Source organism: Channa argus, chromosome 17, assembly GCF_033026475.1.
Source record: "Channa argus isolate prfri chromosome 17, Channa argus male v1.0, whole genome shotgun sequence".
Taxonomy (NCBI): Eukaryota; Metazoa; Chordata; class Actinopteri; order Anabantiformes; family Channidae; genus Channa; species Channa argus.
In genome coordinates this window covers 14,641,007-14,666,856 of record NC_090213.1, presented here as the reverse complement: position 1 = coordinate 14,666,856, position 25,850 = coordinate 14,641,007, and the positions used below count along the sequence as shown (strand labels likewise).

At 39.3% G+C, this 25,850-nt stretch overlaps 2 protein-coding genes across 4 annotated transcripts; both read right to left on the bottom strand.

Annotated features, from left to right (window-relative positions):
* Positions 1 to 1,981: 1,981 nt before the first annotated feature.
* LOC137102033 (E3 ubiquitin-protein ligase pellino homolog 2) lies at positions 1,982 to 15,966 on the bottom strand. 2 transcript variants are annotated; one of them, XM_067481055.1, is made up of 7 exons: positions 12,396 to 15,966; positions 7,808 to 7,937; positions 7,470 to 7,571; positions 6,899 to 7,018; positions 5,981 to 6,166; positions 5,652 to 5,857; positions 1,982 to 5,562 (listed from the first exon to the last, which is right to left on the bottom strand). In XM_067481055.1, exons 1-7 carry the CDS (start codon positions 12,473 to 12,475, stop codon positions 5,178 to 5,180), a joined length of 1,209 nt encoding a protein of 402 aa, XP_067337156.1. In that variant the 5' UTR covers positions 12,476 to 15,966; the 3' UTR covers positions 1,982 to 5,177. The 2 variants fall into 2 exon arrangements, with proteins under 2 accessions (XP_067337156.1, XP_067337155.1); XM_067481054.1 differs by having other exon boundaries at positions 6,821 to 7,018; positions 12,396 to 15,965.
* Positions 15,967 to 21,599: 5,633 nt separating this feature from the next.
* On the bottom strand, positions 21,600 to 24,052 carry arf6a (ADP-ribosylation factor 6a). 2 transcript variants are annotated; one of them, XM_067481057.1, is made up of 2 exons: positions 23,898 to 24,052; positions 21,600 to 23,763 (listed from the first exon to the last, which is right to left on the bottom strand). In XM_067481057.1, the coding sequence occupies exon 2, from the start codon at positions 23,067 to 23,069 to the stop codon at positions 22,542 to 22,544; it is 528 nt and encodes a 175-aa protein (XP_067337158.1). In that variant the 5' UTR covers positions 23,070 to 23,763; positions 23,898 to 24,052; the 3' UTR covers positions 21,600 to 22,541. The 2 variants fall into 2 exon arrangements, with proteins under 2 accessions (XP_067337158.1, XP_067337157.1); XM_067481056.1 differs by having other exon boundaries at positions 23,894 to 24,049.
* Positions 24,053 to 25,850: the final 1,798 nt, after the last annotated feature.

Sequence of the window (25,850 nt, the reverse complement as noted above, 5' to 3'; positions counted from 1 at the left end):
CTCAGCTTACATGTGCTGGCATACACTGCTTGTTGAGCCACAAAAGAGTGTTACTGGTTACAAAAAAAATCTTAATATTGGCTTTAATTGGATTTGTAAATTATGTGGCTAAATTAACATTTTCTATAAGTCATTGACTCTGTGCAACGGGTAAAAGGAAATAAAAAAAGTCTTAAAGTTAATTAATCGTCTGCAGCTCCATCTAAATTAAAGTTGCCCAGTGTTTGTAGTTAATGGGTGAATTGATGGAACAATGCAATAAATGCCTCCTGCTACCACCACAGTCCACAGAGAGGTAGGATATCAGAGCTGTTGATTAACACACACACACATCAGCTACGATACCGTCACATTTTTCCCAAATGTATAAAGTTACACACCATGTTTGTAAGTACACATGCACACAGAGAGACAAGTGCATGAAAACACACACACATACATACAAACATACATACACACCCTTCAAATTTCCCAGTCACAGATACCCGTTATTCCCATTGAGGGTTTCACATTAATTAACTGGGATCAAAACACTCTAATCCCTCCAATGGGAATTCAACTGTATTGCACAACCCTGCCTCCATCATCTATGCTACATCCCTTGACACATGCATGCACACATACACTAACACACGCACATTGAGCATGGCAGGGTAAACCTTCAAGGAAGCCTCAGGCCAAAGCAGAGCTGCTAGGCCCCTGTTAACTCCAGTTCCTTCCTACTCTTTGCAGTGTGTATAGTAGGCCCTGTGCACTACACTGGAATATTACCATATACCAAATACAGAATGTAAAGTTACACCACACCTTATTAATTGGTGGGGGACAGGGACACCATCTTGTGAGATGCTGTACATGTTCGATTTACCTGTGCATGCTACAGTGGTCACAAAAGGTTACCTGCATATGTTTTGGTGGGTACAATGTTATTCATTCAATTTGTTCTGAGACTGGGAGAAATGAAAAAGTAGAAAGAGGAAGAAAAAAGGCCATTAAATCTCAAGCAACGAACTGAAAGTTATTGTGACAATTAAAAAACTCATGTGATAAGTCAAAACAGGTAATCATTCATCAATTTAAGTCACTCCTTTCATATGATGGTATGTGGCATTGTTTTAAGGAAAGTTTGATTAGTACAGTTTTATCATGTTTTACTTGTACATATTCTCATATAAAAGGACAATGTTCACAAGAACAATTGTTCATATTACCACCAAGTTCCACACAGTGAAAGGGAGTTGCACAGAAAGTGGGAGTTGCTAAGGGTCTTGTATGTCTTGTGTGTTTTTTGTATTCATAACATTATAATGTATTTTAACATGTACCAGAACTTACTTTGTAATTTCTGGTACATGTTTCTGCTGAAACTGTAGTTTCAGCAGAGTTTTGGTGTTTTCCTCCCTTTGCCCTGAAAGGGATTAAATGTAGTGAGACACTGTGAAACCCATAAAATAGGCTTGATAAACTTTGAAAGAAAAAAAAGGCTGTACTCCATCGTTCAAGAGGAAAATCATTTTTGAAAAAACCCCTGAAGAACACCACTCTCAGCAGGGTGTCTCAGCAGCCTTTCAGTGGACATCCTGAATGCTATGCACAGGAACAAACTTAAGACCTAAAAATTGCTATTTCAAATCCAGCGTTCTGTAATTTTGCAAACATTTGTGGCTTCTTATCACATTTGCGTGGTGATAAACATAAGTGCCAAAACTGCTCATTAAAATGTTTGATTATTTTAAAGAGGTGATGCAACTTAAGAGTAATCTCATCATGGAGTATGCAGCTTGCTGTCAGTTCCACAGTTGGTAGAGACCACCCTCTGCTGGATGAACAGTGTACTTTGCTTTGTTGCTACTGCAGTACAAAGAGCAGTGTTCTGTGTGATAAATACATTTTTGTCTTTATGGTTATCAACAGCATTTCTTTTTAGCATAAAGGGAAAACAATTCACAGTGACAACATATCCAGAAAAAGTGACACAATGTAATGTTTTAACAGGTTTATTGACATGTATATAGCGATTGTCTGTGCACCTGACAATTACAGAAGAATATGATATAAAATAATACAAAACAGCTGTACATAACACAGATGTCTTTTAAAGGAATGCATTATTAAGTGTGAGGTTTTACGCTGTTTAATATGTTTCAGCTACTCACTCACCTATAATAAGATGAGCTTATAAGTTGAGGAGTTTGAGGTTTTGCTATCTATAAAGAAGGAGCTGATACATGTAATAAAAATCGAAGTTAGGGAAGAGCTAATGATGTTACTGGTGGCACTGAACAACCTGATGCCACTCTAAAAGAGATGCTGCGTCTGAATTTTCACCAAAACTAAAATCTATAATAAAAAGGAAATTGCATCTGAACACCTACTTATAACCCAAAGAGGGTTTAAATAAAAGACAAACTGAAAACAAATAAATATGTCAGGTCTGAAAATAGAAGCAAGTGAGGATACTGTAATGGTTCTTCAATCCACATGCCAATGGTGTTACATTATTTGTTGTATATTCATCTTAAAAAAAAAACGTAATTAACTGGGTTCGGCGTGCTTAGTAAAGGGCAGCTGAACGAAGTGTTTTCATAGTCAGTTTATGCCTGTTCCCCCTATAGTAAGACCCGTATGTGACTGATCCTAGACCTGTGGTGATCTACCCCACTGTGTGCGTGCCTTCTGTAAACATCAGAGAATTATTCCTACACTTGATCTCTTTTTGTGAGTGTTTGCAGTCACAAAGACATGTGAGTGGAAGTGTCTCATACCAGATGGCTCTGCTTACCAGCTGTGAATCTGAATTCACTAATCCTGAGCTACTGTACAGTAATTATCAACACTACATCAACTTTCAACCACACTCTAGGGAGCTTCAAATGGATATTAGAGCTTTCTGAAAGCAGCATGCTGCCTTTCATTAGCATTAAATCTTAAAGAGTCTAAATATAAAATGCAAATAGGTGATGTAGACATCTTTCTTCATGAATTGGTTTGGTGGAAAATATTAGCATAGCAGTACAAAGGGGAATTTGATAGGTCTCATTCACGTCAATGTCAAGCATCTATCAAGTATTAGGATTTTTTTTTTTCTTCAATAGGTCTTCCAACAAAAGACAGAAATGCTCCAGCTGAGGACTCGGAAGACATTTTGGTCTGCGGCAAGCGCTCTCAGCATGAATAACAGGTTGGCAATCCACCGTGCAAATTTTTGAGTAAGTGTTTTGTAGTCTACGCTGAGCACATGCAAGCTAGACACGATTTCCATGTGAGTGGTACTATCAATTATAAATCTTTCATACTTGAGGCTATTATTGAAATTATCAGACTTTTCAAGCTAGTTCACCAAGCCACACCATAATATTTAGTTACAAAAATAGTATCACAATATAGACCATTCAATATGAGCACCAGGGAAGGCTAAATATAGCCTGAGTATTTGGCTACATTCATTGTCTGGGCAATGTTTTACGGTAGCAGTGTGTTAAGTGTGTTTGTTGGACACAGTGTTGGCAATGTTTTCTCACTCACAAGCTCTCCTACATCTACCACACAATAATATTCAGAAACATCCAGATTTTGCTTATACTGAATAAACACAGTTAACTAAACCCAATTATCAGTTAGAAAAATAGTTTTTTTTTAAACACTGAACATCTAAAAGAACTCCTCCCGCTTCCCCAAATAAACCCCTCCCCATTTCCTAACAAAATAATTTTTTCGAAACACAAAAAAGTTTACTTTTGAGGTTATGCAACGTTAAATCTTTTTGACACTCCACTGTATTAACACAGACCCTGTTTAGCATAATTGAGTAACCAGAAGTGTGTTCAAATTAACGCAGTAATGCAATATGTTCTCTTATCTCTGCTGATTTCTGTCAGCATCTTAGTCTAAAATGATTATTTAAATATAGGATTTATACGGTGTTGTTCAGTTCTTCAACTTTGAATTCTAGTGCTTTGGTTTACATCACACATACTTTACATCATTGGTCTAAGACCATCTAGGAACATTTTATATTGAATACGCCTCTGGTTGAGCCCTTTACCTGGAAACAATTTTAGCCATGTTTAAAGTGATCACTGACCTAACACTTGGCTAAACATAGCAACAACATCTAGCTTATTTATGAGAGTGCCATTATTGCTTTGGAGAGTTGTGAAGTTGATTTTTACCAGTTTTATTTCCGGCCCTTGTTTATCCTCTGTCTGCTTGATAATCAGGATAAGATCTGGCCTCATAGATATTGTTGTATTCCCTCTGAAACCTCAGTGCTATTCATCTGCTGGGTTTTACTCTGGTCTAATAGGACACAAGGAGTCTCATTTACTGGATCTCACTGCATAGATTCTGGACTAAAAGATATGGGACGTGAACTAATGAAAACTGCATATACTCAAAACGCCCTGATTTTAACAGTGGCTTAACACTTTTCTGTTCCTGCATCGCTAGGAATGGAAGCACAAGTCTGATCTCACCATGTAACCTCGCACATTCACCATAAGTAGTTAATACAGCCTGCTGGGAGCACAGCTATAAATATAATCAGGTGTTTGCTCAGGAAGGAAATCAGGGAAATCAAAATGTAAATCTATGAAGAGACCTGATGTGAAGTGGTGGCATATAAGTGCAGAATGAGAAGTGCTACACATCAATCAACGGAGACAGACTTTTCAGAATTGATGTTACACTATATGACCAGCACAAAGACCACCGACAGGTAAAAAGATCCTTTCTTTTGAAAAACGCCGTCGTTTTCTACATGGTTTCTGAAACAGATAACTAGACAACAAATGTTTTAATTATGGCTGTAAATATGTCAAATGACCAAGTATAGAATTTTTGGAAGTCTGTGATATGTCAAGGAGCTACAATTAATCTCCTGTGTATATATAAAATGTTGGCTTAGAAATCTCCTGACTACTCTGTCATGTTTTAATCTCCTATCCTCCTGACTTTACAATAATCAGCGAGCACTAAAGGATAAACAAGGGAAGGAATCCTCAGCCCTCAGCTACATTCAGCAACAGCATTGGACAGTGTTTTAATAACACACGTTTTAATAACCTGAAAATTACATTAATCAAACTATGTAAATACCTTTAGATTCTTGTCAATGTTTGCAACTTGAATGAAGCTCAGGTATTGTTAGTGAGAGAGTAATTGCTGTGTTGTAGCATCTAGTCGATAGGGCCCTGGAAGATCAGCCGAGTCCAGCCAGGGGAGCTGAGGGCAGTGGAGCAGAAGGGGCAGATGGGTCTGAAAGCATGGGTCCCATGGGGCAGCGGGGTCTCGGCCCAGTATCTGGCTGTCCTCTCTGAGCAGACATGGCCGCATGGCACAAATGCATGAGTAGGAGCTCCGGCATCAAGGTACACAGCAGGCTCACAGCCCAGCCACAGTGGGACGTAGGGACCCACGCTCCTGCACAAGGGACATTCTCTGCGGGTTGTGGAGCCCTCACCCTCTGCCGGTTCCTCCTCTCCCTCAGATCTCTGGCCCCAGTCATGTCGTCCATGAACGTGGCCACAGGCGAGGTAGACCCAGGGCTGACGTTCTTCAAGGCTGAACAAACACATTAACACAGGGTCAGTAATTAGAATAAAGTTTTTAAAACACAGAGTGACTAGCATGACTGTCACTGGGGCCCCTACCTGTGGCTGCGTGGCAGGCTGGGGAAGGCCAGTGTGCTGAGGCCTACAGGACACTGGGGGCGGGATGCATTAAGCTCCTGGCGAAGTGCCTCCAGGTGACGGAGGGTGGGGGCTCGCATGAGCCCCTCGCCCGTACGCCAAAGCAGGGTGGCACCACACAGGTCAACCAGGGAGCCGTCACGTAGTGCACTGCTCTCACCCTCTGCCTGCACAAAGTGACACACAGAGACAGACATTCTTATAATCAAACAATAGACACAAAACAAATAAATCTCATAAAACCCCACACTCATAAGCAACATGGGAAAACGATACCAGGCGTGACTTACCAGTTTACCACGGCTTGGTCCAGAGCGTGTCTCTCGCAGGGCGTAGACATCCCCGCAGACTGAGATTTCCCTCCACAGTCCCTGCTTGGGGTTCTCTGGGAACCCCTCAGGGTGCATTACCAGCACCCCATTAGTGGTCAGGCCATCCATATGGCCATCTGGGTTTTTCCATTTGGTTGCTTTCTCCTGTGGTAGTAGACATAAAGGAATACATTTAGGCCCTTATATATTTGGACAGTGAAATATATGAAATATTTTGGCATCGTGTGCCACCACAACACATATTAAATGAAACAGCCAAGATGTGCTTCAAGTGTTGACTGTCAGTTTTAAGGGTTTGGTCAAAATCAATAATTCGATTTTTAGGTGCTCAAATGCATTTGGACAAGACAACGTATGACACTGACTACTTGTAGTCTGGACCCCGGCTCATGTTTAGGTGACTGTCTAGGTCATTGCAGAACGTTCCACTCCTTATTGTGAAAATGCCCATAAGACAACAGAAAACAACTGGGTGGTTGTTTCCCTGGTGAAGAAAAAGCCCTGAAAATTTGTGTTTCTGTGTAAGTCATAAACATCCAATAATTTCAAACGTTTTAATTAAAGCCAACAGTCTACACTTTATGTAAATCTTGAGTTTCATTTCAGATCCAATTTGGTGACATACAGACTCAAAATTACGAAAACTGTGTCACAGTCCATTTATGGACAAATATGCTTGTATATGTAACCAAATAAATAGCCATTATTTTAGCAGCATTTATCCCTGTTGATGAGGTTTATAGATATTTTAAATTACTTTCTGATTCCAAAAAACTTTTAGATTATTTAATGACCTACCCCAAGAAAAATATTTTTGGAGGAGTCAAAACCTGCAGCGTAAATGCGTGCTGTGTAGGGAGGGTTACGCTCACACACCACTCTGCAAGCAAAACGTGATATGGTGCTGGGAGCAATAGCGGGGTCCTCTCCTTCCTTCCCCCCTCCAGAGGTGTCTGTCACCACAAAGTCAATGGGGCTTTCTGTTGAGCGTCCAATCTGCAAAGGACATTTCAAGGTTTTTTATACTACACAGACTACTGCTGATTTCTGGATATCATTTATCAAAACAAAGTTCAAGTGTTAGATTTAGACATGATTTCCACATGACTGTGGTTTTTATAGTTGAAGAACATTTCAAACAAACCATTCGAAAGACATTTTTATGCTTTACTGTAAATAAAATAAAGATGTGACACTATTTTAAGAGCAGAACATTATGATTAAAAATAGACGTTCTTGGTGAATTTCCCAATGGTGACAGTTATGAACCAAAATAGTCTACCGACAGCAGCTATTCCTTTGAAGATATTATATAACAGCAGGGGAGAAAATTGCTAATGATCAAAAATCTGGGCTTATGTTTGATGTAAAATCAGCCTTTATTAAATCTGAGGATCCATGAGGATCCAAACTTGACCCTTCTGTGTTGATTTCCTTGGTGTGTTACCTGGAACATGTCTGTGTTGTTGTCATGGCAGTACTCCACCACCACTGTCTGATTACGGGACAGAGTGAAGGAGATGCTGTGCTGCCCCCTGCTGTGTACAGCCTGCAATATGAACAACAAGAAGGTTGAGTTGATGTACACATCTTCTGTATTAGTCTTTAATTTTGTTGGCAATCAGTTCATTTACTTAAATTTATTGTGCGCACACACACACACACACACACACACACACATCTTCACGTTTGTTCATCCTTCCTTTGGCCCATTTATAAAAGACAACAGAGTTTCACAGAAAGGAAACTAATGTTACACATTTATAAACCAGAGGCCACACACACCTTACTGTCCTGGGGTGTGTTGAGGATGTGCACAGCGCTGGGTTTGACACCGTTGGCCTTGGCCCTTCGGTACAGAGCAAAGCGGCTCTTTCTGCGCCCGCGGTCTCCACTTGGAAGGGAGCCATTGTACCTGCAGAAAGACAAACAAAAATAAGTACACAATAAAACAAGGTATCCCACTGGACACGTACTGTAAACAGCTTCACTCATGTAAACTTCGGTTCATCTTAAGTGGAATCCTAATGGTGAGATAAAACACTGTTATCTTGTTTGCATACTGTATTTATAATCTCTCACCACTTGTGGGAAATCTGAAGCTATAAATAAAATGCTGTGGATGCTGCCAAGATGTCTGCTGAAATTCCTGCAATTAGACTCCAAGCTCCATTGATTCTGTACATCTTTGCAGCTGCAGTATATCATTGCAGATTCTTTTGAAAAAGCTTAAAGCAGCACACTCAGGCCACTTGTGATTTATATTAAACTGCTGAACCCCACTGAAAAGGACAAGTAGCACCTGATCACACTTAGTCAATCTGTACTTGAGGCTAAGGCTTACTGAAGAGGAGCTCACTGGCTAACTAACGTCTTTTTCCCATTTTCATCCTGCCAATATGAAACACACTAGTTAGGATCCTGAATACTATTTTGAAGGTTTGTGCTTGTTTACAGGAGGAGACATAACCATTTAGACTGGTAAATAATAAAATTGTTGACAGTTTTATAATCAATCACTAAAAAGATTTTCGGAAAAGAAGCATCCAGTTGTCATGTTTGAAATAAATTTGACATGAAATGTAAACTCCTACCTGGTGTAAGTTTTTTTTTTTTTTTTTTTAAAGTTGTCCAACATCATTTTTACAGTTTGAATTCACACAGAGGGGAGTGTGCTGGCTTGAAGGCAAAGGTGTATGGTCATTGTTATACACTATTTGGAGGAAACTCAGGAAAGTGGATATTTGGATAGTTCAGAGCAGGGACAGGGAGAGCAGAGGGGACTGATTCCTCACATGAGTGCTAGCCTAAGATGCACACTGTAACTGTAAATGAAAAAGAAAAAAGGTTTTTGGATCCCCATTCTGAACATTCCTATGTTCTGCTTTGGCCAAGTGTTTAAAAGCTGGGATTTTGATGAAGCACAAATTTAAATTTTTTGAATGTAAAATATAGTCGTTGTTTAGTAACTTCATTTAATTAATTTGTTGTATCTATTCTGTCTATTGTTAGTTCAGAAATTAAAGTATTTTGAGTGAAGTCTCATTTACCCCTAAAAAAGTACTTTATGGAAAGATCCTTGGGCAGTTCTTCAAACTGAATGTACAGGTAGACAGAAACTGATATTTCTATAAATGGAAACAAGTTGATTCATTTGAATTATTTGATATAAAAATATATCCATATATATCCAGAAATTTGTCAAATGTGGACTTAGCATGCATTTTTGTAGGACATTCTGTTTTAATAAACTATATCTTATTTGATTAATTTTGGGTAGATTTTTACTTTAATCCTTTAATAGCATTATTTCAAGATACATTACACAGAATAAACATGAGCTGCATAATTCTTGTTATCAACAATAAAGTTTACATAATTATCAAACTGGGACAGTTTGTTAACAATACGTACCCAGTGAGCAAAACGTCCATGAATCTCAGGACAACTCATATTCTACAAACAACTCAAGATTCAAGATGATTGAAGATTCAAACAACTTTATTGATCCTATGGGCGAATTGTGTTGCCTTGTTACAACCGCTCTCCACAAGAAAAGTAGAAAAGAAAAGAAAAAACCTTGACCAAACCAAGACAATAAACAAGTACAAGTACAAACCACTGATCATTAATTAAGGAAAAACCCAGCTAGAGGAGTCAACATAAATTGAAATAAAAATAATAAATGAAATAAAAACAATACTATTTGCGCAATGGTTATTCCAGTAAAATGTAGATACTAATTCTAATGAACTACTTTTTTCATGCAGACTTGAGCTGTTTTCTATTAAAAATATTTGACAATGACACTTTGCGCAAAGTCTAAAAGCAGAAAAATAAAACAGCTAACCTCCACAAAAATAGCAAAAGAAACTTCTGATGGTATTTATGTCACCTGGAAAAACCTTTTACTGACCCACGTTTACTTGTGGTATTTATTTTAAATGTGAAGTTGAATCACAGAGGATGACTCAGTGCTACTTGCCCTGCTTGTCACTTCAAACTGAGCTCCATCAAACAAGAGGGGGACTGGGTCAGACAAAGAAGACAAACAAGGACAGAGCATTAAGGGGTTCAGTTTAAAGGTAGGAGATATGAAATGAGGCCACTGAGAAGAGGGAACAGGAGAGCAAATCAGCTTAGAGAGAAAGTGAAAAGGTGGCCAGCACCTTGACAGAAACAGAAAAGCAGCCAGAAACTATCATATTAAAAGACAGAAATTTTAAGCTAAAGGAATGAAATTAAGCAAAGAGCAAGGAGCAGAGGACAGAAAAGCAGAGAAAGACAACTCAAAGCAGAGGTCCACAGGGAAAGGCCACTGGAAAAGCAGTTTTATGAGATGTGATTTGCTGGGCCGTCCTGGCCAGCATCCACACAGTTTGTACGCATCATAAGGCACAATATTAAATATTCACTCCTTCTGCCCCCCAACACAGGGTTTATTTTCGTTGAGGGCATGTCACAGAGGAAGCCGGCTTCTGTAAAAATCCACACTCAGCAAAACACAGGGTGGCTGGCAGAGAATGGACAGAGGCAAGTGTTAAGGAGGGGTTAAAGGTGAGATAAAAAGGTGTGGCACAGATAAACCGACAGGACAAGAGGGTGTTTAAATAGTTATGCAAGTGGGAGTTAGAGGTAGAAGTGAATTGAGCGGGGCTGCTAGGCAAGACCAGCACAGTACATGGTGTCCTGGCTAACTAAGGTAATGAGTGATGGCAGGCAGCCACTGCAAAGATCACATGGCCTGCAGTGAAGCAGGCATTGACCACACAGCATGTGATCATCAAGGCTGACAGATGCAAACTCAAACGACACTTGCACAAAACAAGCCAGAAAAATATGATGTCTGACAGGAAGCGGTAGAAAGAACATCCAGTTGTCTGCTGTCTAAGTTACCTGCTGTATGCATGGGTACAGATGGTCTGAATGATGATAAATATCACTGATCCAGAAACAGGATATTAAAAATAATAGTGTATTTCCTACTAGTGCACACAGACTGTGACATTTTTAACAAACTGTCAAATTTGACACATAACATAATAACAGCAATAACAAAGGACACCTTTATGGCAATAGTAGCAATATCTATTTTTCCAATATCACACAGTTCCATGCAAAACCAAAATGCTGACACCTACTGTCAAATGACCTGCTTGTCCCGAACTCTGGCTAGGGAAGATTCAACCAAACCTCAATTATTACAGTTTTAACTTAAGCTAATACAAATGCATTTTCTACCTTTAAAGTGTCACACAAGGTGTTACAGTGCACATCATAGAGCAGACTTGTGTGTACTTTGCAAGGCCAAAAGCTTTAGCATAAACTAAATGTGATTTCCTAGTTCTGATCAGAGGATGTGAAGGACTCCTGTGTTCGAAGAGCCAAATGATGAGGAAGGTGACTAATCAGCATTCTGATACAGGCGGGCTACAGCTCCTCACTCCATGTTTAGCTGGAGGGGAAGAGATAGGCCATTAGGTCAGTTATCTTTGGCATAGACAGGAAGCTCTGCAAGAGCTGGAGGCCTCTGTATGCCTGGATATGACTATGCAAGTATGTGTGTGCTGTGACATTTGTGATCCCTGCAGACACTGCACAGTGTGGAGCTGTAGGGGTGGGAATGCTAAGGAAGCTGGTGGCTGTCAGCACATCCTGCCTAATGTGTGCTTGTGTGTGTGTGTGAGAGCTGCTGGTGATGTAGAAGGGCTTTTCTCCTCCTCCTCCTTCCTTGGCTTTGATGGTCATCTGGTTGCGATATGTTTTTACTTAGTAATAAGACACGAAAGAGGCTTTATCACAAAATAATATGAGCAAGATGCATGTATTTTTTACACAATGATATAACCCTCAGTCCTACTTTTAGCAATCATAGATCCAGCATAGTATGACATCATTGGGATTTTCAGCCTGAGCCATCCAGCGCTGCTTAACCCACTACAACCATTGATGAAATCGAGGCTACATCCGTAGTAGCCCTATGTACTATGGCTATAACAGATGTTGCACATCTTACAATAAAACGAACCATACATGATGCCAAAAGAATATGCTGGCATAGATTCTGAAAATATCTTTTTATTTGAAACATAAAGTTACTTTGTACATTACTACACTGTCACAGGCTGGTGGTTAACGACAGTAATGTACCATACATAAAAAATGAGCTAAGATATGTTACCATCATAGATTTCCTATCCGAAAAACGACTATAGGAGTGATATGTTTTGTAAAAGCAGTGGATTAAGCCTGAAGTCCCACGTCCTCTGTTGGTTTAATTGTTGTGCCGATACATATTTAACGTTAATTTGCCCCTGGAGCATTTCTCCATCCCACACAATTTTACTATGGCTGTAGGTTTCAAGAGACTTACCCCAAAATGACCAATTCGCCGTATTTTACCGGGTCTTTGACGGGCACATCATCATCTCCGTCTTTTTTCGGTGAATTCATCAGACTGGGCTGCTCCAAAAGGGGGGAAACGCGTCCAATGGCAATAGTGGGGAGATAAAACAATGCTAAAACACTCGAAACTGTGGGCAAGTTATTTGGGTCGTAGTCTATCAAACTTTGTGCACAGTTGGGCAAACTTTTTCCAGACTTCTTGCTGTTTGTTTTATTGGTTTAATGCCTTGAATGAGCATCTTTTCGTGGCTTGGATGCCAGCGTGTAGCTAGTTTATATCGCGACAAATCCGTTCAGTAGCAAAGGATACAACAACGGCTAAGGGCAGGGAGTGGACCGTACCATCTGTCGTAGGGGTTTTCGCTCGCAACACATATCAAAATGTTGTCAAAGTTGCCCTTACAGGGATTAATATGTGCCTGCAGGGGTTTACAATATTGACAAATACTATACTAGCGATTAGATGGACTAAACTTATTTATAATTAAATATACAAATGCGCCCCCCAAAATGAACCCATCTATGGAATAAGACGTGGATCTAGCTTTAGTTAGAGGCTGACTCTGACTGAGAGAATAAAATGAGACATTTGGAAATCCAGAGGAAGCGCCCACGTCCCCTAACGCGAGGAAGCACATTTAAAGTAATAGAGCAGAGCATTTGAATATGTATTTGGAAATCATGTAGGTCTTTTGTCGGTTCTCATTTTAGAGTCTGACGTATTGTGATGCGTTGGGGGGGGGTTTACTAGGATGTGGGTCACCCTTGCGCTCCAGTCCAGACACCATTTTTCTAGGCTGTGGGAGGTGGGGAACAGACGTGGGCTGGCTCACGCCCACACCTACAGTGAGAGAGAGCGAGAGATCTGTCACTTGAGGGGTCGCCTGATCTGCAAATGATTTTTCTTACGCTCCAGTTTTTTTAACCGGGCTTGGGGGCACAAAGGTGGTGCCCTTGGTGGCTTGGGATTCGAACCCTCGGCCTTCTGCATCCATTCCCGCGCCCTTCTGCAGAGAGTAACTTAAACTATCCCATAACTAACTCATACTGATATAGCCACACGAGGGCAGTGCACATCATTTTCCAAATTACAACTTTCTAGTCTAGGAAATTAGTCAAACGTAACTATTTATACTGATGTGCATATCTAAAAATTGAGCATGTACATTAACACCCACCGTATACCCACTATGTGTTTTAAAGCAGCCTAATGTTTGAGACATTAACATTTAGAGCAGGTAGGTAGGTTGGGTAGACATGCTTGTAACATTTTCCTACAACCTCCTGGGTATTGTTTATTTTTATCAGGTGGGACAGAAAGCAAAGCCTTTGCAACAGGCTTTTTGGACAGAACCCAGAGCTGGGGTGTCAGTTTAGTCTCTATGGTGCTATTGCCACCTTTATTAGGATCAGGACACTATGTCTTTTCCAGACAGGCTGGTGTAACATGTAGTGGCTTGTGCACAGGTTTGGAGGTGCCATGCAGCGTTCTGAATGACTGTGCAGTATGTGGTGATGTTCGCCTTGTTATCAGATATCTCTGTGTCATTAAACATTTCCCTGTGCAAATTTACAGCTATATAGTAAAAGTACAATCTCAAAGTAGAAATGATCATGGTTTCACTCACTCATTAGATACATTTCCACAACTACAAAAAAAAGTTGATGACACTGAAAAAGTTAATGACTCATGTATGAGTTTTAGAATAAGGCAAAACAAAGAACCGCACCCTGGTAACTTATCAACCAACTGGACTGGTCACTTAACTTACTAGGTAATACACAACTGTGTGTATTACACATTCCATTTTCCAACAACTTCCAACTGTAGCCTATTTGTGAGACCAAAACAATAAACTGGATGAACCAGATGTGTGTCTCTCTGTGTGTATGTAGGTTTCTTTCTTTCCCACTGTGGGATTAAGGTCACACCCTCTTAGGCTGTCTCTCTCTCTTTCTCTCTCTCCCTCTCTCTCTCTCTCTCTCTCTCTCTCTCTCTCGCTCTCTCTCGCTCTCTCTCTCTCTCTCTCTCTCTTTCCTGTCCTTGTCTCTATTTTGGATGAATTTCAGAATTAAACTAGAAAATATGTTTAGCCTCCATTAAACTGAATGAATCCCCACTGCTCCTGTTAATTTATACAGTTCAATATAAAATAAAATAAAATCAATCTGTTGGGATTATTTTTCCGTCTTCACCAGGATTTGAAAAAAGAATTGGAATTAATTTAAACCCATTCCACGTCAGGTAATTAGCTGTTTCTCATATAAAATATTTAATACTTTTGTGGTACTTTGTTAACCTCTGGAAGAAAGCTTTTCAGTTCCTCTGTTAATAATAGTATTTTCTTACTCATCACATTGCACTATCGCCACTAATATCAAAGAAAGCCTCTTATTTAGAGACTGTCCTTCCATGATGTCATCTGATCTAGCATATAGACCACACATAAACTTAATGTAACTTAAAAGAATGGACATGGGAGTTTTGATTGACAGCCAGTGTGCTCTATATAGCCTCATCAGCCAAATACATTCTCACGAGTTAATCACAGTGTAAGATCAAGTCTCTGTTTAGTTGCTCAGTGATTAAGCAGCATATATAATCTCTATTTATGACACATTGATTCAAAAATTATGTCACCATCACAAATAAAAAGGATAAATTTAGCCAAATTGGAAACAAATTTCTAATCTGTCTGTCTGCATCACAGTGTTTAGCAGTGAACAAACATTACACAAGTTAACTAGAAACCATATTTGGTAAGCAAATCACAATTCAGATTGTAGGCCTAATACATGTGGAATACATTACCTCTGCTATCATTATCCGCCAGGCAAGCTGCATTTCAAGTCAAGCACAGCATGGCCAAAGAGGTGGCCACTGAAAATTTTGGAACTGATATTCATCAAGCATACAGTATTTATAAATACGGACGTCTTTGTAGTAACTATTATATGTTCTAAAAACCAGTGGATCTCCAAAGATACATGAATATAGTTGGTGTATTAATTATATATGATAGCCAGAAATAGTGAGCACGGGGATAGATTGCATAATTAAAATGAGATAAACATCTTTTTAAACATACAAAAATACTAGGCCTATCTATACATACTTGGATGATAATGGTAATACTTTTTGTGCTTTGACAATCTACTGTACACTACCAAACCTGGTCATGATAAATGTGCTATCTGGAATGTTGTCGTGATTTATTCTTATATTAGCTGATGCTGACATAAAAATGGTAAGTAAAAGATTGGCATCAAGACAATCAATTTTGACCACTTAAATGTGCTGCAGCCTTCTGCTGCTGAGTCTTTTCAGTGTTGCCATAGAGACATGAGCAAACAAAGAAAAGGTATTTTTATCATTCAGCAATCCCATCTCCCATTTGTAGTTAAAGCATAGATGTACTCCTAGAGTTGAACTTAAGACTTCTGGATATAATGCGTAGCAAAGTGAACATTATCAAACCAATATGACACAAAGAATAGAGTTATAATAATAGAGTTATGATATGATCTCATTTCTGTGAGCTTTTGCTTGTATCAAAAAGACAATGTCCTACCTTCAATGCATGAGTGCACACATACTTGCTGGGTGTGTGCTCGTGTGAGACACCCTCGACTTGATAAGGAAGCTGTTGCCTGTGTAGAGCAGTCATGGTACTGCAGATGGCTCAGCATATTCCCAATTCCTACGAGCACTTGGACACAGCATGCTCTGCTAGGGATCTGGCCTCCCTACATGGAAGCCTATTTGCATATGCAAACTTTGTTGCAAAACACTAAAAAAGTGTGGCATTATAAATGGTGGTAATTGATTGTATATACTGTGCAACATAGCTCTAACAGGCTGTAGGACAAAGTCAAAAAATGCACATAATGCAGCTAGTTTTAAAAATGTGTTTGATCACAGTACAAGAAAAGATGGTGTGTGATCATGTGAGGAGCAGGAGAAGGAAGTCATTTGACATCCTCATAAAAACAGCCAAATCACAGTCACAAATGCACCAAATGAACTTGTGACAAGATTAACCTTTGTAGCCAGCTGGTTAGCCTGTACTTATGAGGTTTATTTTACTTTGAATGATTTAACAAATAAATGTAATATTAGCAAAAATACATCAATAATAATAACGTAATTCAATAACCACTGTGCAATACATTGAAAGTCTATTCTTCAGAGAAAACTTCAACTCTGACCCATGGGATACACAACTGCTCTAACATCAAGTAGTATTTTAGAGGACAAATACAAATCAGCTTAAACGGTGACTAGAAAGCTGAGACAACCTCTTTTAGGAGAGTCCTTTCACAAATAATTGAGCTCCACTGAGCATCTGCCAGCAACTTGCTGCAAATGTACATGACCGAGCCATGCGTGGTACACGCACAGGTGCTGGTTGAGCTATGCTGAGGGCTTTACACAAAAGCAGACGGCTCTTCAGACGGGTCATTAAAAAGAGCAAGTGGGAAGGCTGTGTGTGGTGTATTATGTATTATTTTTGGATTTAGCGTTGTGTGTTATTTAGGGATGAAAGTTGTATTAGTGACTATTTCTGTGTTTTTGGTGGAAAGTTGCAAACAAGCACCAAGAGAAAGAGAGATAGAGAGATTGACATGTAGAGTAATTGGCTACATGTTCAGTGTGACAGTATTCCCTAACAGGCCTATTAATAATTACTCAATTTCTGAATGCAGCCTATGACTCAACAAGGTTCGTGTTCTTTAAAGAAACAGTTTAGGTCTAGTGACACACGTTTTGTGATTGCTAAAAATAGGAAGTGAGAAATAAAACGCACATTAAGTTTTACTCTTCATGGCCAGACTCATATTAAAAGGAATCTGTGTCTCAGGATCTTGACTGCTGTATTTTCCAGTTTCACAGCAGTAAACCAGTTCAGGTAATTACAGTGCTGTTTAACAAACACATAATTCACTTCAGAATAACAATACTTTAACCTGGTCCAAACTGTTTTATTTGAGGCCCAGAAACATACACATATATTATACTTATCTCCACTACAATATCCAATTAATTTTATTTATTTTTATTTTTTCTGTCTAATCTTAATGAGTCCATCTGTTGCTGTGGTATGCCAAGTGTCACACAGGAAGGTTGCAGCGTATGTCACTTCCTGTCACAAACGAAAGCACAACTCAACATTTACGCAGACTCTAGGTATTTATTTATAAAGGAAAAGTCTCTCTTAAAAGTTAAATAATTTAGCTTCCTGTTATTTAATTAAAATAATTAGTATGTGCTAAAACAATAATGCTAAAAGAGCCAAGTTTCTTTGTAATGCCAACTTCCTTTTTAATTTAATTAATTTATTGCATCACAAATGCTGCAGACATGTTCCATGTATGTGCACAAAAAATAGTTAACACAACCATATCAATAAAAATAAAAAGGCAAATTAAATCCAAGCAAGACTTCACACACAAGCAAAGTGGGGATTTGTGTATTGGCTTTAGAGTATATTCAGCTTTTTACAGTTTTATGCAAGTATAAGGTCTCTCCACCTGTTCATCAAAAGCTCTGCTTTCACTGCACAGCCTCCATTAATTACATCTACTCTATAAGCCTGAATCCCTGCTGTTGCACACCCCTCTCCCTCTGTACCTCTGCGCCAAATGCAAACACAGGCCTTGGGCTCCCTATAATTATTAGCACATTGTCCAAGGCGGAGGAAAATGTGCAACAGATTCTGAAGAGCTCACAACTGCCTGGGAGCTGAATGCCACTCTGCAGACTGCTTTTACGACACTGTTTAAATTGGCCCCATGACAACCGAGTCACTGAGACCGTATGAGCTGTAGCTCTGGCCCATCCAGCCAGTCCTGAAGTCCTTTTGTGTGTGTCAATAGTGGATGTTGTTGGACAGGAAATGCCTGTGATGACAACTGTGGATAATCATTCAACCAAAAGACAGTGATTTTGAGAAAGATGCTATAAAGAAAGCAAAACGTTTCCAAGGGTGAATCTTATGCTTGATGAACTGAAGAACTAAAGACTAATAAAGCAGTCAGAGGGGTGGACTGAAATGCTGCATATTTTAGTCCTAGGGCCCATGGCAACCCCAGGATACACTGTCCTAGGTTAGAACACCTTTAAAACCTTTGAGTTGATAATTGTTTTCTCTGATTATTTTTTTATTAACAGAAAATGTGAAGTTAGCTTCAACTCTGTGTTGAAGTTGTGTTTAATGTGAGGATGCCATTTATTGAGGATCACCCTGCCTCTCTGATGCTAAGTTAGAATCTGTGATTGGACTTTTTGTCATAATTCTGAAAAAGGCTGCCACAGTATATCATTGCTTCTGCCATAATAGGTCAGTGGAGGAATGCTGTCTAACCTTTAGCTAACCGTAGTAAACCAACTACTGTATAATGACAAGTGTTGCATCTATAGTGTTATCTAACAGGAAGTGAATATGCGAATATCTCAAAATGTGAAATAATTCCTTAAATTATGAGCAATTAAATACAAAATATGGTGGAAAGTCTCATAATGGAAAAAAACCTAAAATGAATGTTTAACCAAGCCTCACTCCAGGTGGTCCACACACTGTAATCACAATTTCCAAATGCCATCAAAACATCTGAATCAGTTTACATTCTCCAGATCTGCACCAGGCAATCAAACTAACATTTATACACATTTAAAACTTGACTGACTGCTTCCCTCAGCCTTTGACTCTTTAAGTAAAGGGAGCATACCATCTCTAAAGTCCCCAGCTCTATGGGAACAACTGTGGGCAGATGCAGACTGCCTGAGGTACCAGAAAAGACATAAAAAGAGTGGATCTCACTAGTAAAGTTTTTTGTCAGTCAAACTGTCTGTGATTTTAACTTCCGTTAGGAAGATTTACAGTGGCATCTCACTAACTAACTATAACTAGTTTATATTAGAAAGCACCTGTATGAGCTTTTCTGGCACATTTCAATAAATATAAATTCCTAAGCAACAGAGATCGTTGGGTTGAAATGGACATTGTCTAATGTTTTTCTCAGTTTGCTAAATGAAGAACTGAAGTGAGATTGAAATCAAAGAGTAACGCCTGAGTAAACAAGTGACAGAGGAACTTTCAATGAGCTCCGTTTAAAAGCATTGTTTCGTACCACCCCCTTCAAAGGCGTACAATAGTCTGGTCCACCCCCACCCAGCAACACACAATGGCAGTGCTCAGAGCTAAAAAGTGGACAAAAAAAATAAGTAAAAGGTTTGACTTTCATTCCAATCCAACACTTCCGTTGTAGCGTTCACTGGGAGACTAGTCACAGGAAACACATTTCAAATGAATCACATCTGAACTTCTGATGTGACTGGTGATGGTGACCATGATGTGTAGGAACTGAAAATAAAGTCTCACTGAGGTGTAAGTTTGTTGGTTTGAACAGAAAGGCTCACTGTGACACAAACAGTTTTAGGTTTTTCCTAGATCAGTAAAACTGACAACTGAAAGTTGGTTAAATGGTTAAAGTGAAGGCCACAGGTGAGGCTGACAGCATTTGACACCAGCCAGTGTGTGCAGTGCATCTGCTGCTACGTGCAGTGACAGCTGTACAAAAGGCCTGTGACATGTGCAGCATGATTCACTGGCCCAGTGCTGATGTAACATCAGGGGCTGCGAGCTGCTCTCCCTTTCCATACTTCCTCCGCTTGAATCCTCACGAGGACAGAAAAGCTGTTGTAAATTTGACTTAGCAATTTCCACATCCACAATGGAAAATCATAAGCAAACAAGAGTATACTTGACAATGCTGAAGCACTGCTCTCAACTGTTCAAATAAAGTGGGTTTAGCAAAACGGTGCACTGTCAAAGTACTCTCAAGTGTGGAAAGTTCCTGCAACTGGTGTTCCAAAGAAATATTCCATAGAAATAAATACTGGATAGTGACAGGGTTTCAAGAGAGATAACAGGCTGCAGTATTTGTTTGTCTATCTGGGTTTACCTGCCTGTCCTTGTCCCTCACATGCATGCTGCTGCTTTCAGCACAGCAACAGGTCAAACTTCAGATTAACAGCCACAGAACAAACAGCACAGAAGCAAACACAGAAAATTCAGATAGAAAGCAAGCATTCCTGCAGAGGAATGCCTGGACTCATGTGAGGAAAAACCTTTAAAATTAAAGCTTTTAAGGAAATCACTGGGTAATTTTTACCTTTGTCTTAAGACAAACAATTGACATTTCACCTGTGTGTGTCTGTGTTGAAGTCACAAATGTTGTTTGTACCTCTTTTTTCTCAACTGGCAAGTCACTCCTAAACCACCAATTTCCATGACAACTATTTTCTTCTTTCATGCGTTTCCTGACTTCAGACAGTGATGTCACTACCCACAATTGACACCCTCTTCTTCTCGATGTGTGACCTTACAAACTTAGGTAGTCTGCTCTGTCTTTTGTCTTAGAAAACTGTGAAACCCTGCATTATATTAAAGCTGGGGAAAAAAATAAAAAATGAAAGGCCTGAAATTAAATGGTTGCCTGATCTCAAATCTGTGCTTCTGCGTGATTTGCATACTCAGCGCAAATTACTAGACTGGCTGAGACCTTGTCACCCCCAACTTCAGTACTTACACAAGCATAAAGAGGTTGGTCTCATCAGTTTTTCAGCAACCCAAATTGATTAAAATTCAAAATGAAAGATTTTAGCTAAATGTCGTGCTCACAAAAGTGTACGGTTTTACTTTTGACTGTATTTGTTCAAATAGACAAATTTGAAGTTAGATATTATAAGGAAGGTGCTTTGTGTAAAAGAAAAAAAATGCAGATTTTTTTACTTTTCAGCATCCATGGTACTACACTGCTCACACCCATTTCATTTGCCTTAATCAAAATGTCAAAAGTCCCATGTGGCATCAGCACCCTGATACTTTAAGACCTTTGGCAAACCACGATTTACCTGACTATCACTATTCTGAAACAAGAGATCTCATCATTTATTCACAACCAGTGACTCACACATGCAAGTGCAGAAAGGAAACAGGCTGAGGCTCACTTCACGGTTCTTTCTAGCTAGTCCCTCTTTCAACCATCACAACGCCCTAAACTCTCATTTCCTCTTTTCTGAGCTCAACCCTTTGCACAACTGAAATACTACTTTTGCTACTGTGCTATTGGTTGTGGTTACTTATTAAGAAAGGCATCACTTCCGTACTGATCTGGATATGTTATTTTTATTATTCCATCAGCATAGTCCAAAAAAAGGGGGGGGGGGAGGGGACAGAAATAAAACAGAGCAGTGCAAATTCAGCAGTTGAAATTACCTTGTAAGGGCACCCATAATTCCTCCTAAGGTGGCTGAAACTACTCAAAAGTAATTAAAGGTTGGTGTGAAACAAAAAAGGAAATTCTAACAATACCATTAAAATGGGTGGTAACAGAACAACAAAAACATATATCCATATCACAGTGTATGTGAGCATCCATCATAAGAGTCTATCCTTAAAACACTACAGATGATGGATGTAATCACTGCACAGGAAATAAGTACTGACACACTTCCTCATTCATTCTAGTACAATCAGTTATGAAAAGTTTTTTTAAGGTCCTAACATAACCATAATACACATTCTTACAAATTACAAAAGGCAGTTTGTGCCATGAAAGTGATATGCTGATGCCAGGCAATAGTATTGAACTTATCTCCTCCTTTGGATATGTAGCTGGTTCATGAGAATACTGAAATGAAGCTAAGCTCAAAATAAAACTATAAAAGTCTATGTCCAAATGTCCCCTTGAGGAAATGGCAGAAAAGAAGGAAAACGTAGCAATTTGCAATAAGAGCTAAAAAGTAAGCATGGTGTAAATTTAAACAGTACTGATTACAGAGAATGTAAACCAAAGCAAACTACAAGAAAAGAAAAAAAGTCAGGCATAAAATAGTTGACTTTTGTTTAAATGCAATCTCTGATTATTGGGAAGTCATCATTATCAAAAAGAAAAATAAAACAAAATATAATTGCTACTCTCTTTGATATATACCTAGCAGAGAGGTCGTGGTATTAATTGCTTCATATTGCATTTTTTAACTAACACTTTCGTCCTCAGCTACTTCTTTTTTGCCTCCAAATGTCCAGGCTGGTGAGAGGGAGAAAAATTAAGATTTGTAATTTGAGGTAAGCCAGGTCAGCCCCTCATATAGTCCATCCCCTGTTGTTGCACACGAGGGCTGAACGTACCAATTTCTATCTCTGATCCGGGTCAGACCTAGCTTCTCCTGAATCTCGTGGGGTTTCATGGCATCTGGGAGGTCTTGTTTGTTGGCAAAGATCAAGATGATGGCATCTCTCATTTCCCGGTCGTTGATAATTCGGTGGAGCTCCTGCCTGGCCTCATCGATCCTGTCCCTGTCGGCACAGTCCACCACGAAAATGAGGCCCTGGGTGCCAGTGTAGTAATGTCTCCAAAGTGGTCGGATCTTGTCCTGTCCCCCAACATCCCATACATTGAACTTCACATTCTTATAGGTGACAGTCTCGACATTGAACCCGACCGTAGGGATGGTGGTGACTGACTGTCCCAACTTTAGCTTGTACAAAATCGTTGTTTTACCAGCAGCATCAAGTCCAAGCATCAATATTCTCATTTCTTTGTTGCCAAAGATCTTTGACAGCATTTTCCCCATCTTGTTTGATGTGCATAAATACTTTGTTAGGAGGGGAAAAAAATTAACTTTTTTCTAACAAGAGAAAGTTGTTTTCAGTACAACTGAGAAGTCACAGTTTGAGTGTGTGTGCTGAGAGCCCTCCACGTGATGGCAGCGCTGGGATGACACAAGTGTCAATATTCAAAAAGGCAGTGGCTTTTGAGTTAGTTACAGATAACAGAGCAGTACGATTAGCTGGACTGTGAGGATCAGACCTGAGCTGGTGATTTGGAACATTCACTGGGAGTTGTATATATGGAGCCCTCGTAGAAATGGGTGGGGAAGTATTTTCATGATCCACTGCCCTCCGATGTAAGAAGAAAAAATTACATCCCCTTGTTTTAAACTAGCTGTTGAGTGCAGACTTCCTTCAAAACTCACATTTATTCCTCCTTCAAAATCCTGTTTTCAGTTGAATTGGAGTAGCTTTTTATATATTAAAAAAAAAAGCCTACTAGCTCAATCAGGCCCTGTCCAAGCCCGGGTTTCCCACTTCCTCCTTGGCTACCGGCTGTCCACACTTGCCCCCAGCCAATTCCAGTCGATTAATTTTACAACGCAGCGATTTTCTTATAAAAACACGCCAAAATAGAACCTCTCCGTTCCGTTTTTGCGACGGGACATCCAAAACGCTCAAAAGGTCATTGATTCATCCGACTTTCTTCTCTTCCCCCTGTGACACAAGAGCGGTCCAGAGAAGGGAGGGGTGTTAGTACAGAGGACAACTTTAGATCCGAAAAATATTCTCTCTGTGGATAGAAAAGCAAAACAGAAACACACAACACTGAGAGCGGGACAAATACCTACGTCTGCGGCAATCATCCCCCAGTCCCCGGGCCGTTTCTCCCCGCTCTTGCCGGTCTCTGTCTGGCTTCCTCCCTCCCTCTTCTCTCTCTCTAGCCGTTCAGTCACAGCGGTGGCGGTACTGTGTTACCGGAAAAGGTGCGGACCCAGATCAGCCGCCACTTCCTCTACACTGCTCATGCTCACACACACACTCGTGCTGCGTTCACGTGCTCCCCATGAGCTCCGACATCTGTGAATAAACAAAATATCCAAAGAAAAAGAAAAAAGAAAAAACCTAGTTGATAGACTGCAACGATTTTAAGTCACTTTGGCCCCAAAATGTTATGTTATCTATGTTTTTTTATTCAATACTTTTGATCACATACAGTAGGATTATGCTAAAACACAACAACAACAACAACAACAACAACAACAACAACAACAATAATAATAATAATAATAATAATAATAATAATAATAATAATAATAATAATAATAATAATAATAATCAAATGTATGTATTATTCTATCTAGAATAAAGATTCCTGCTCTTTGGATTACTAATTTGGATTCCTCAATAGAACACTAAATAACATAATTTACTGACGACATACTTTATATTACCAGTAATAACATGTTTATAAATCGATTCAATCACCAGGAAAGTGTAAAAAAAGTAAAGTGTAAAACCTTTGAATTACATGCTGACCCATTCATACTGACATTACTTGTAGAGGGACATAAATATAAATATTGTATACTACTGTATATCGAGATTTTAGATAGTTTAATATTTACGACTGTTCTGAAGGCACCATACGCCATTTCTCATGCGTGTTACCAGAAACCGCTCTGCAGAACGGTCCTATAGCGACCGTTGACGACATTTGAGCTTTAATTATACATTTAATCACCGTCAATATCACCTCTGCCAGAAGAATTACACATATGTCTGTGCATAATAAAGAACTCTGATGACTTAGCAGGTCTAATGATCTCTGGAGGGGTTTACGAAAGGGTCTTTCCAACATTTCTTATCATTCATTCAAAGCGGTTTCCCTATGATTAGTCTGTGACGTGGAGATCGGGAGCGAGCAGGGCGGGCGGGAACCACAGAGTTTCACTGTCCAAACTGCCTTTTTCTTGTCACCTGCTCATGAACGCGACTAAAACCACAATGTACATAATACACGCCACATTATGTCCAAAGAGAAGTTACAGTATATCATGTAGGGGTGGCATATTATAAGAGTTTATTGATTAGGCCTAGTAAAATCATAGAGGCCTCATCACTACTGTCGTCATCTCAGTAGGCCTAAGCCTGATGGACTTCACCCTGTACAAAGAGGTATTTGTATTACAAGGTCTGAAGCGAAATTCAACATTATCAGTAGTCAATACTATTTTAAAACCGTGTCTAAGCTCTTATAAGAAAGCGAGGCCTATATATATGTTCAAAGTTTTTACCTTAGTATATTTTTAAGGATCCAATATAAGTTCAATATATTTTAAGATAGACCTATGTCATAAAGATTTGTACCAAAAGAATACTATGTTCCAGGCTGATACCAATGACTCAGAATCTGATCAGTTTATTTTTGTAGTTCGTCCCATGTTGCTGAAAATGATCAGAATAGTGTTGGGTAACCTATAGCTGAGACCCAGAATGATGAGTTCATGAGCTCATCATTCAAGCTCATCATCAGGAATGCTGCATTAACAACAACAACAAAAAAGGAAAACCAAATTTAAACTGAAATACAACACAACATTTTTAATCAAAACACAGTATCCCCCAAATTATCGTTATCGTTTTTGTCTTAACAATTACGGCTCGTTAGGTATGGAGTGTCGATAGATAGAGTTGAACATAGTATACTGGATGGAAGAATATCACATTCTGCTTTTCAGTGCAAACATAATATGAAGTTTAACAAACACTTGGACGAAAAGGTAGCACATGCGCGCGGGTAC